The sequence below is a fragment of the Nicotiana tabacum genome, chromosome 20 (genome assembly GCF_000715075.1).
Source record: "Nicotiana tabacum cultivar K326 chromosome 20, ASM71507v2, whole genome shotgun sequence".
NCBI lineage: Eukaryota > Viridiplantae > Streptophyta > Magnoliopsida > Solanales > Solanaceae > Nicotiana > Nicotiana tabacum.
Genome location: NC_134099.1, coordinates 68,638,720 through 68,651,968, shown reverse-complemented (window position 1 = coordinate 68,651,968; position 13,249 = coordinate 68,638,720). Strand labels below are relative to the sequence as shown.

The 13,249-nt window shown below is 38.2% G+C and overlaps 2 protein-coding genes across 4 annotated transcripts in view; one reads left to right on the top strand and one right to left on the bottom strand.

Annotated features, from left to right (window-relative positions):
- Window positions 1-13,249, bottom strand: part of LOC107826915 (vacuolar sorting protein 18) — a 58,159-nt gene that overhangs the window by 28,166 nt on the left and 16,744 nt on the right. For all 3 annotated transcript variants that reach the window (XM_075240700.1, XM_075240699.1, XM_075240701.1), the window contains 4 exons: window positions 9,364-9,506; window positions 8,857-8,935; window positions 3,425-3,487; window positions 3,172-3,302 (listed from right to left, as the gene is read on the bottom strand). In XM_075240700.1, the coding sequence (XP_075096801.1) occupies window positions 3,172-3,302; window positions 3,425-3,487; window positions 8,857-8,935; window positions 9,364-9,506 (416 nt within the window). The remainder of the gene's footprint in view (window positions 1-3,171; window positions 3,303-3,424; window positions 3,488-8,856; window positions 8,936-9,363; window positions 9,507-13,249) is intronic.
- LOC107813063 (uncharacterized) lies at window positions 649-1,412 on the top strand. Its single transcript, XM_016638269.2, has 2 exons — window positions 649-1,048; window positions 1,129-1,412. The coding sequence occupies exons 1-2, from the start codon at window positions 712-714 to the stop codon at window positions 1,278-1,280; spliced, it is 489 nt and encodes a 162-aa protein (XP_016493755.1). The 5' UTR covers window positions 649-711; the 3' UTR covers window positions 1,281-1,412.

The following is a 13,249-nucleotide window of genomic DNA, read 5'->3' as shown; positions in this document are numbered from 1 at the left end:
TTGAATCTTATGATGCTAGTGACTCCTCAACCGATTCCAATAAAATGTTCAACTTGTTTGAGAAGACAATATTGAAAGTTGGACCGGAAAATGTGGTTCAAGTTGTTACTGATAACGCAAGTGGGAATAAAAAAGTGGGTGACATGTTGAAAGAAGTTTTCCCAAATATTTTTTGGACTCCTTGTGCTGCACATTGTATCAACCTGATGTTTGGTGACACTTTCAAGTTAGCCCCATATTCTACAGGTGAACAAGTGGTTCTTATTTTCTATTTTAAGTTTTTAACCTTCATGTTAATTGCTTATACTTAACTATGAAATTTGACTTCCTACAATTTTTTCTAAGGCGATCAAGATACATTCTTACATTAGTCAAAGGTCGTTGTTGTTGAACATGATGAGGAGATACACAAAACAAAGAAATTTGGTGAAACCGGCTAAGACCGGCTAAGACAAGATTCGGAACAGCTATCTTGACCTTGCATAGCTTTTACCTGCAAAAGCAAAATTTGCGAACCTTGTTCTTGTCAACCGAATGGAGTGAGAGTATCTATGCAAATGAAGCTCTTGGGAAAGAAGTTGCGAGATTTATTATTGGTCCATATTTTTGGAATGACACTATTCATGCACTTAAAGTTGGTAATCCTTTGGTTATTGTACTTCGTTTGGTGGATGGAGAGAAAAAACCACCAATGGATACATTTATGAAGCCATGGATAGGACTAAAGAAGCTATTGAGAAGGCATTAGATCATGATAGGAGGAAATACGAGAGAGTGTTTGAAATCATTGATAAAAGGTGGGATGATCAGCTTCACCAACCTTTACATGCAGCAGGGCATATTTTGAACCCCGAATTGTTTTACACAAACAATGAGAACAAGACTTTAGATTTAGACGTTTGGAAGGGGTATCATGCATGTGTTGCGAAGTTGGTGCCAGATGAAGCGATGCAAGACAAAATAGGGCAAGAGCTTGGTGTGTATATGCAAGCCGATGGAATTCTTGGATTAGCTTCGGCCATTAGAGGCAGAACCAAATTGGCACCAGGTGAGCAAGTTTTTTCAATTGTTTTACTCTTAAGAGCTTTAACTTTTAAGTTATTAACTTCTAAAATAATACTTCTACAGTTGAATGGTGGATGCAATTTGGTTATGAAGTTCCAAACTTGCAACAATTTGTTATTAGCGTTCAAAGCTTAACTTGTAGCTCATCCGGATGCGAGAGAAATTGGAGTGTTTATGAACATGTGAGAAGCTATATTACATTATTACTAAATTAAAGTTTATCTCAATTATCCTAAGTACTCCTCTTAATTACTTTCCACATCTTATTATGCAGATTCATACTAAGAAGAGGAACAGGCTTGAGCTAAAGAAACTCAATGATCTCGTGTTCGTAAAATATAATAGAACATTGGCTCGTCGTTACAAAGCTCGCAATATCATTGATCCAATTTTATTGGATAACATTGATGAAGCAAATAAATGGTTAACCGGAGGCCCCAAAAATCATGAAGAAGATGAAGTGTTTGAAGGAGAAGGTCTCACTTTTGGTCATGTTGCTATGGCAAGTGGAGTTGAAGAGAATGTCTATGGTTTTAGGGGAAGTACTTTAAGGAGGAAAGAAAGAGTATCTACAAGTACAAGTACATGTACAAGTACAACCCTAATTAATGAAGCCTCCAATGAAGAAGAAGATGATGATGACCAATATAATAACTCGAACATGATGACACTTCAAGAGTTTGGAGATGTTGTTGAAGAATAGGATGTTGCTCCTTTTGTGATTTTGTTTTGCATTTGCTTAATATGTTATGACTTTTGAGGATTATTCACTATCTAGTTTTAGTATCTATTATTTGCTTTTTGATTCAAGAATTGAAATATTTGCTTAATATGTTATTTTTAATGAGTTCTTAGCCATTTATCTATGCCTACTTTATTTTTTTTATTTATGTGTTAAATTGCGCTTCACATGAAAAAAGCGCGCGCTTCGGTGAAGCGAGGACTCGTCGCTTTTTTGCGCTTAACGCTTTCCAAAACACTGGGTGGTCGTGGTGGTGGAGGTAATAAGCGTTGTGATAGATTTGGTGGCTGATTTTGAACCACCAAGCATTCAACTAATTCAATCAAATTCTCCATTGATTACTTCAGGCCATTTAGCTGCACTTTAATTTCTTCATCGTCTCGTTCAAAGACTGTAGTTCTTAATTTTTGAATTTTTAATTGAAGATCGATTAGAGAGAATCCCGAACTTGCTACTAGCTTGTCTGGGGACATGACGAATAAGATAGTAAACTAAGAATTCAAAATTGGAACCTATGCTCGAATACCAAATTGATGTACTTTCAAGGTTTCGTACCTCTCAAGCACAAAAAACAAAACCCCGCTAAATTTTTTCACAAAAATAGCGAAAATACTCACGTAAGAAGAATGTAAAATGAAAAGAACCTTACTCACACGTTCTTCAATCCCGCAAGATTGCAAGAAGCGTTGAATAAAGAAAGACGAGCCAACCAAAAGAGAAATCACGTTTTTGAAGCAAGAGCTTAGAAAAACTAATCTCTAACCTTTATTTTCAGCATATTGAGCCCTTTACGTAGGCCTTACAATAAGTAAAATTGATGAGACTAGGGAAAATTAATCCTAATTGAACTAGACTAAGAATAAGGTTAAGAAAAGCCCATTCTAACTAAAATAGGAAAAGGAATTCTAATAGGAATGGGATACCAACTATCAATCATAGTTTGACATGAACTACGAATATAATCCTACTAAAAGAGGAAATAAGAAATCCTAATCTTTATGGAAAAGAAATCCTAATCTTAAATGGATTCTTGTACTTGTTGATTTCTTGGATTCTAGGCCTTCTTGATCTTGCATCAAGAAATCAGATAAGGTCTCCTAAAAGGAAAGATTATCGAAGTTGAAGCATCAGTAAACTAAGATAGGCTAGGACGCACATTATATGCACGTTTGTGACATGACAACTCTTTAAGGACTAAAGTAGGTCACACATGGAAAAGAATCCAATTCAACTTCCCCCTCTCCACAAAACTAACATACAACTAAAATGAAAAAAAACTTATCACATAAAAACGAAAGGTCATGAAGAACATGTCAGTAAGAAGAACATCACAGAGCTCGATGTGAGGTAGAGATGCACATTACTTTGCATGTGGTTCACTTGAATAACGCATCATTGCAGGAATGAGCTTTCTCGGGTTCAAACTTTTAGTGGTCATCCATGACTCAACAGTTTCATATGCATCAAGCATGATGAGGTCTGGCGCAAACTTGTACTGTAATAGAACAAAAGAATCATCACTTCAAGCAATAAAAATTTCACAGATTCCGGCTAAGAAGTTCTCAGCCAAGTAGGGCATGGTGCTTTACAGTAGAACTTAATAGTTTTTAATGATACCTGAAGTTCCATTGAAACATTAGGCTTCTGAAGAACCTGTAACGCCTTCTTCGCTTCTCCTTGCTGAGTATTTACATGGAAAAAGAAAGACAAATTAGGTTTCACGCCAACAGTCAACTAATGCACCAAGTTAGTGTTACTATGAGCACAAAATGCAGAACGCATCCAAAAAGATCCAAGAATTATTTTTCTTTCCTTAGTCTTATTCATAAGTGTGCATAAAGCAGAAGCATGCAAGTTGACAGAAGTTCATGCTATATGCCTATTGCAATCTCAAAGAAAGAAACTTCGTTTCTCAGGAAATTCGCACAGCGGAAGATCCTGAAGTTGAGACGTTCTACACCAAAAATATTCTCTTAAATAAAGATATTCGTGCTTGGATGGCGGCCCAAGATCAGCCTTCATGAAAACCTTATAACTCCTATTTTGTAGCTGCTGCGCAGCTATTTATTTATTGTAGGTAAATGTTTTAAACATTTTTGCTGTGATGTTCAAGAATGGTTCAGAATGTAAGTGTTCATACGAGGTTGGGGTGGGGTTGGACCAAGATCTCCAAAGATTATACAAGGAAAAAGGTAGAGGAATCAGTAAATAAAATACGTGTTATATGCATCAAACACTCTCCAGAGGAGTCCATTGAAAATGAGTGTAGACTGGGAAGTCCAAGCAAAATGCAAATATCACTCCATATCATCTGCACATTTAAGAGTATAACCCGAAGAAGAGAGCACCATGGCAGAGTACACTACTAACAGTATAACAAGGTTCACTCTCTGAAAGTAAAAAGGCTACCAGAAGAACAGTAGCTCTGAAGCTCCAGTACAACCTCAAAAATGGGTACTACTAGCAAATCTCAATGTACTTCCAACTCACAGTATGCCATAGTATCGTTAAAAAAAACATGTAATTATTCCAAATCTGCACCAACTCTTATGCCTTTTAACCACCCACTTCCACGACCTTATTCGACATCCCACTCTCAAGCATTCCATGACAATAATAAAAAGCAAGGTAGAGAGAGTAGATCACCATGTTGCATACAACTGTATGAAGAGAAAGATACGTTAACGACTCCCTATGAGAAGGATCAGAAATCATACTCTTGAAATGTGAAATAGGTCCTTGGGACCCATTCAATGTTAAATCTAATTCTTAACAGTATATTTAAGTCTTGAGAGAAAACTGAACTAACAGTCATACGCGCAAATTACCCCCAAGTACTCGCACCTAACTCTGAATCTAAACATTCACGACCGACAAATGATTTGTGAACTTTGGACTTAGAGAGAGAAAGAGACTCCTACTTCTCTATAGAAGCAAGGAAATTCAACCTTTAGTTTTATAAAGATGTCTTGACTTGGCCAGCTCGGGACATGGAAGAAAGCTGTCGGAAAGTGAAAGCCGGTTTAGAAACCAGGTTTAGAATCCAAATAAATACGCAGAGAGAAGAAAAATACTTTTGAGAACTTTCTTAGTGAGTAACTTGCAAGGTGGGTTGGTTCTTCAGAGATGATCTCAGACTGGACAGCTGAAGCTTGGCGAATGAAAATGGGATTAACATCAAAGCAGGACTGTACTTTCTTTTTTAGATTTTACAAGGGAAGCTAGAGGGTTTTTCAAGAAGTCCAAAAATGGATGAAATGGGAGTATTTGAAGCTGGAGAGATTGTCAAGGTGTAGGCTATGTAGAGAAAAGGGTATGCGAAGGTGTTATTGCAGTGAATATTTTCAGCGTTTCGGCGCACACGTGGAGTGTGGACTTGTTTAGAAGGGTGGGGGATATCTGTGGCGCATGAACGATATGTCCAGAGTGAGTTTGTGAAGAAAGGGGGAAAATTCCAGTATCCATGGTGATGGTGGCTAGGGAACTCTGTTACTGGTTATGACTTTCCGAATTTGAGCCGGAGGTGCTTAATGCTAATGGGGAGGTGCACAGAAGTAAGGAATGGAGGAAGTGAAGGGATCGTATGGGGGAGAACAGTCGGAGTTCAGAAAATTTGAAGGACGGACTGTCTAGCTGAAAATATGGTGTTCAAGCCGGTAACAGTTGATTGGAATGAAATGGAGGAGGGGGAATCAAATTGGTAAAAATTAAATATAGAATAAAAATGAAAGGACAGCAATACCCCAGGATTAGTGAACCGGTTTAGAGAAAATTTTGAAGTGATTCACTGAAAACTCTGGCTTTAACCGTGAGAACCATCTGGGCCGACCGGTCCAAAGTATATCCCCCCAGAAATCCCCCCTGGAACGAAAGTGTCACTGATTGATGATCACTATTAGGCAGTGATAGCACCAGAAAAAGCCATGGCACCACATGGTAGAGCTCATAGATGACCATTAATGGAGTACAATCAAAGGGAAAGGTGAAGGGAAGTGTCCTGAGGCTCAAAAGAGTGTCCAAACTCGATGGGCTCACTTCCTCCCGCGAGTAGTAAGCCAGGCAGCAGTTGCGAGGCAGTTGAAAGGGTCGTCCGAAGTTGGTGGGAGCTGGAACAAGCCAAAAATGCAAAGAAAGCCACATAACCTTTATTTCTTCAATTTCAGAAAGAGCGACAGGCTTAGGTAAAAGAAAGGAAGAGCTGAAAAGTACTGGAAGATGTCTTCCAAAGCACGATACTTATTTTTCTAGGTCAAACCCCATGCAAAATGTTTCTTGGCAGTCATTGAAAAGTCGATATTGTTGAATTTTCTGATGGTCGGGCACTAATCAGTGGCATTTAAGGTGCAAGGAGATCAGGGGTTGGTAGAAAGGGATGGGGTGGTGGAGGAGCAGCAAAAACAGGTTGATAGTTGAGGGCAGGCGGCGAACTCACTTGTCCCAACTTTGGGATGTTTTGGAGTTTCATTTGAAGGAAAGGTGGATAAAGTTATTGGACACTTACTTGATATAGAATAACAGAACAAGAGTCAAAAGGAGATGTAGGTGTAGAAACAAAAATTTTAAGAGGGGAAGAGGCACTAGAGGGCGACACAAAAAGGGGATGGCAATATGGTGTCTACGATAGGAGGAATAAGGAGATGGGAAGGGGAAAGGAGGTGGGAAAAGAAATAGTTTTGTTTGATGGATATTAAAATCATTAGTTGAAATGTTTTAGAGGGATGACTGACTCGAACAAAAGGGCTGTCATCAAGGTGCAGATTAGAGAATGATGGGGTAGCGTTGCTGTCTTTTCAGGAAACTAAAATGGGAACGGCGTAGGATAGTGTTGTGAGAAATGTGTGAGGAGGAGATGGGTAAAATATGACTTTATACCTGCTAGGGGGAGCTCTGGAGAAATACTTTTACTTTGGGATGAAAAGAAGTTAGATAATATGGAGGTGAATAAAGGGGGGCTCATGTTAGTAGCGCGATTTAGAAATATGGGAAATGGGATGGAGTGGAGATTCCAGATGTGTATAGTCCTGTGGGGCAAGGGTCTAAGATAACTTGAGATGAGATGGTGGGTGTTTTGAGGGAAAGGAATATTCCAGGATGCTGGGAGGGGACTTTAACACTATTAGATTCCCGGTGGAAAGGCTTGGTTGCAGGGTGATGCCTAGGTTAATGGAGGAGTTCTCGAAATTTATATAACACCATTTTCTTATTGGTCTTCTTTTGCCAGATTCACTTGGCCCATGTTGGAGGACTCAATATCTAGATCGATTCTTGGTATCCGATACCTGAGAGGAGTTGTCTCCGAATGCGACACAGATTCCCCTTCCTCTATTGATAATACTATGTCTCCAAGAGGTCCAAACACTATTTCCTCTAACAGATCTGTATAACTGGACAAGTATGGAGGATACAAAGGTAATGATTAAGAGATCTTACATATTTACCAAAAGCTGATTGAGGAAATCTTACTTAAGGGAGTCAAGTCCATCTCTACTTTTGTACACTTGCAGTATCCCCTTTGTGCTGAAATCAATTGCATCTATTCTGGAGAAGGTGGTTTAATAAGCCTGTCCTCTTGCAGAGGCAAGTCGAGCCCCTCAATCCTCGAAGAAGAGCGAAACTTCCCAGATTGGTTTTAGTGTGCAGTGATTTTTAACTTTTTCTAAGATAACCCTCCATGTTGATCAATGAGTGCACTCTGGTAGATCCTAAAAATCGCTCACATCCAATAATTCTTCCCATATCCAATCTCCAACAATTCCGAGTGGGGAATATTCTCCTTAAAAAAGGATGGCTAAATTGAGCTAAATAGATTCCCAAAATCAGGAAGTTGAATGGTTAGCAATCATTTTGTCGTAACAATTGAAACCTATGTTGTCTCACATCAAAGAATTCCCCCGGACAGCCGATTGCAACTACAGCCATCCAGTTCATGCCGTGCTAACTGGAACTCTCTATCAGAATAGGAAATGCATCCAGTTAACGATGCAAACTTATACTCTAAAATGGTCAATTTCAGTACTTCATTAATCGTGACTGGTCAGAATTTCAAATCCACATCTCCAAACTTACTTCCAGGTAGCGGTCGGTTCAAGAATTCCAATCTAATCTTCACTAACCTATCCGTCAACTTCAACATCATAACCTTAGTCCTCTGAAGAGTTGAAGATAAAGGTGATCCACTGGCCAAGATTTCCTCATTTGTACCTGTACATAACTCATGGAGGCAGAAAACTGGCTCATCACCAGTTGCCAGCCAATCACCTGCCAGACAAATCCTCATGCTTTGGAGCCATGTCCACCTACCCTATGCTAATTTTGAACCACAAGGATAATCACTATTGACCTTTTCCTAGGTATGGTATCATAAACATGCTCCAAACTGCTCCATTTTCAGCAAATCTTACCTTTACCTTCTGATCATAGCTCCAATTAAGTGGTAGCACCCCAGAAACTTATATCCTCGACCAAATTGTGCTAATGAATTGTTTCCTGCATTCAAATATTTCATCTCAAGTCTTCTCAATGTTATGTTTGACTACCTCTGAGGACTTTAGCCAAGCTGTGAAGAAAGTCATCCTCACATATAATTTGTGGATTAGAGGAGAGAGCACTATAAACGATTTCATAGTGGCCGTAGTCTATCTCTTGACATTGACCTCATGAATAACACATAGGTCAAGGGGAATATCTCATATCTCTCATTGCATAAAATAGTTGAAAGCCCCACACGAGGAAGCCCCAATAATAAGATTGCCGTTTCGCAATCTAATGACATCCGACAGGAATACTTGCGAGAATTCTATTATACACCAGATCTAGGAAGAAACTCTAGCATGAAAGACAACATTCCACCTCTGATTGTGGAGGGAAATAATTTGCACCAAACAAAGGAAAAATAAGACAAGTATCCAAAATATAAACATTCCTCTGGCAACCCCTTACAAAAATAAAGAACAGCATAAAAGTGGAGATAGAGAAATTATTTAACAAATGAAAAAAGACAAGCCAATGAAGTAAACCAGCATCTCAAAAGATACATAAAAATAACAAACCTGAATGTAGTGGTGAAGCACAATTTCGTATTGCTCCTTTAGACTAGCAAAGAACACTAATTCGTCAACCCTACCGTAGCTACAACAGAAAAAGTAACAACATAGAGGACAAAAGGTCAGCCAAAAACTACTACAACATATTAGGGAAGGAACAAATGACAAATATATGAAGGGAAGAACATTGAACTTTTACAAAGAAAGAGTCCCTTCTTTCTAAAGAGTTCCTTCTTTCTTTTCCCCAGATAACAATAGATTTCATATCGTTTCATGAGATTTCAGCCTGAAAAAGGTTGCGGGTCACAGCACTTAAAACGCCAAACATGTACGCGAGGTGAGACTATGACATGCTCACTTGTACAATCAGCAATTAGCATGATATGAAAAATACGTACTATGTTTCTTGGAGGAGGAGGAGATAAAAAAGATGAGTAATTGGACTGAAAAGAGCAAAAATTTATAAGAATCAGATTGTAAACCAAGCAAGAGATCAATTGCCAAATAAGCTACCTTTCCAGTAGCTTCATTGTGGTTGCTTCATCCAATACATCCTTGCAGTCACTTAGGAAAGCACGAAACTCCTTAATGAGTGATTGGTACTCGGTATTATTACTGTCCAATGCACTGTCATCTTCCAGAAGCAGCCGATTGATCTGCAACAAGATGTACGAAATCAAATCTAGAAAAGGCCAATCATCCATGTTCAAATAACAGCCACCATGTAATCACTTAAAGAATACACTTTGGTCTGAAGACGGATAAGTGGAATCATTCCATAATGTTCAGCTTCCTCATATCACATTATGAGAGCAAAAACGAGAGATATTGATGATTTAGTCATTTGGTACGAATGACGGGCCAATATATAGGTGTCAGACACAATACATACATGATACTTGTAAATATGACAATATCTAACTTAAAGTTTAATATTTAAACATTCTAGATTTTGATATCCGATTACAAATGAACATTATAACTTCCATCCTCAAACTCGAGATGGAGAAACATAGAAAAATAAATAGTTGTCTGAATAACAGAAAGTCGCCAAAAACAATCAAAGTCCAACCAAGAGGTTTTGGAGAGATTCAATGCTGAAGCGCTGAGGCGGATCCAGAATTTGGAGTTCCGGGTGCCAGTGCTTAGAACATAGATATGTTGCAATTTATACAGTCCAAATATGGTATATATTTGGTCGGTTTGATCTATTTTGAGTTTCGGTTCGGGTTATTCATCTTTTCCATTTATGTAGACAAACCAATCGAACGAAAAATTTAATAATTATGACAACTTGGAGCAAAGTATAAAACTTCAATAATTTTACTAATATCATAAAAGTACATCATTCATTTGCAATTATACTCGACGAATTTCATATTCTGAAAACTGCCACTAGAATTAGAAACACTTTCTTACAAAACAAAAGTTTAATCCAACTCAATTTAGTAATTTAGTACAATTCCAGAATTAAAATATGGAGTATGTATTTTGTACAAGAAAAAAGAGTTCGCTATCGATGCATATTTAGATACTCAAAGCAGACGCCGAAAGATATAAGAAGAGTGAAAAAAGAAATACATTTGTCGAACGACCAACCAATAGGTGAAACCTTGAAAGTTACTTAGTCTCTACTACGATCATAGAGATTCTGACATCATGTGGGAAAATAAGAGAAGAAAAGAAATATATAAATGATTTGGATGACCTGATGAATACAAGACACACCAAATTACAAGTGTCAGATACAATACATCTGTTATTATTTTTTTTTTTGATAAGTAATTAAAGATATTATAAATTTATGCACTAAGCCAGTGCATCAGGCATAATTACAGGTTGTGCAAACCCTCTATTGTATCTAGCATTCCATCTACATCATGTTCAATTACCAGGTTGCACCAAAAAGCTAACAAAAAAATACATCTCTGTTTAAGGCTGTGAATATTGCTCGACGTGCCTTCAAAAATTCTATTGTTTCTTTCAAGCCAGACAGTCCATCAGATGGCTTGAGGTATGGTATTCCAAGTTCTTAGAGATTTCTTACTAATCCCCTCTCTGCTCCAACCTTGCAAGAGCTCAACAATTGATTTTGGCATGGCCCAACTCATGCCCAAAATTACCAGAAACATATTCCACAGCTGCCTAGTGACCCTACAATGCAAGAAGAGATGGCCAATTTCTTCCGGATGCTCTTCACACAATGGACATCTACTGCACAGTTGAAACCCCCTCTTTTGGAGGTTTGATTGTGTAAGACAAGCCTCCCGAGCAAGAATCCAAGAGAAACAAGCAACCTTTAAAGGAGCCTTGCTTCTCCAAACCTTTTCCCAAGGACATAATACCCCGTCGCTGATAGAATCCAGCATGTGGTAACAACTTTTGACTGAAAAGAGACGATATCTAACTTACAAAAATAACACTTCGTCATTTCTTATATTCTATTTCTAACACTATAACACAACACTCAACATTTTAACACCCAAAACCAAAGCATTTAAATATAATTAAAAGCTTCATATCCCACATACATTTTCCATTTAGAGTGCTTATTCTCTTCTGAGTTTGTTAATGGTGATCAGTCATCACCCCAGCTACTTTCCCACTCTTAATCCTACGACCTAGAACTTTAGCAATAACTAGCTTAGTAACTCTATTTGATATAAAGACTCGCTAAGTGACAAAAATGATTAACAATGAGTCAGAAGTTAGCCCGTGGCTTAGCAGGGCAGATCCAGAACTTGACCGCAGTAGGTCCTACTAAAGGTTAAAAAAGGACAGCATTGTGTGCTAAACTTCCATTATACACGGCGCTTGAGGAAGATCAAGACACAAAGGATCTATTGTATACAATCTTACTTTACATTCCTGCAAGAGGTTTCCACGGCTTGACCCGTAACCTCTTGTTTCTACTAAAGCCTGAAGCTAACAAAAACATAAAAAGAATGCAACTTGTCAAACGCAAATCGCATGTTATCAGTCCCCACTCTCAAGGGTTTCACCAATGAAGCAAAGTAGTTAAAAGCAAAAAGCACCAAAAAAATGCCAAATTTTATTGAGGCTTTAAGCACAAAGCTGAACTAACATGTGGACCTTAACGAACAAAGGCGCTAAGAAAAGATTTCATATGTAATGCAATTAAAAGTAACTACAAAGTACAAACAATGACTATTAGGACAAAAGAATTCAAATAACTATATTTAAGCTAATTATAGGAAGAAAAAATGGGAAAAAGCATTAAAAAAATTCCAAATCTAAAGTAAGCGCCTATGACCTCTATACTTGTCCAAAGTGAAACTATTATCACCTTGAGGCATGGACAAGCAGACTTGTGGTAGGCAGTGCTATCTACGTGTCATCGCGTGTATATCCCGTTAAAGACTTTTTTCATCTTTCTTTCTTCCTCGAAAAATGGATGTGTGCTGGAGTTTTGGTTATCCAACCAAGCTTTTCCTTTCAGACATGGAGTTTAAGAGTTTGGTAGAACAAAAGGAGATGAGAGGGAGTAAGAGAGGTGTTTTGGGTAAAGAAAAAGGGAAGGAGATTGGTTTGCCGACAATGGAGTTCGCTAGCACTTCCCGTAATTTCCTTTTCGGAATGGAGTTTTGGTTTCCCTTTTCAAATCTAGAGATTAATTCTCCGACTAAAAAATGGATTTGAGAGAGAGTGATATGTGAGAAGGCACGGGAGAAAAATATGATATATATTGATATATTTTGTGTGATGCAATACAAGAGGTGCTATTTATAGCTACTCTATACAAAGGGATACTACTCCTATTCCAATGTGGGACAATTACATAGCTATCTCTAACACTCCCCCTCAAGCCGGAGCATATAAATCATATGTACCAAGCTTGTTACATATATAATCAATGCGAGGACTAGTGAGGGACTTGGTGAAAATATCTGCAAGTTGATCATTCGATCTCACAAACTTCGTAGATCTCCTGAGAGTATCTTTTCTCTGACGAAGTGACAATCAATCTCAATGTGTTTAGTTCTCTCATGAAACACCGGATTTGATGCAATATGAAGTGCAGCTTGATTATCGCACACAAGTTCCATCCGACTAATTTCACCAAATTTCAACTCCTTGAGCAATTGTTTGGTCCAGACTAGTTCACATGTTGCCATAGCCATTGCTCGGTATTCTGCTTCTGCACTAGACCGAGCAACTACATTCTGTTTCTTACTTTTCCAGGACACCAAATTTCTTCCTACTAAAACACAATATCCAGACGTAGAACGTCTATCAGAAGGTGATCCTGCCCAATCAGCATCCGAGTACCCAACGATCTGCTCATGACCTCGATCCTCAAACAGTAATCCTTTACCTGGAGCTGATTTTATATACCGGATAATGCGGACAACTGCATCCCAATGACTATCATAGGGAG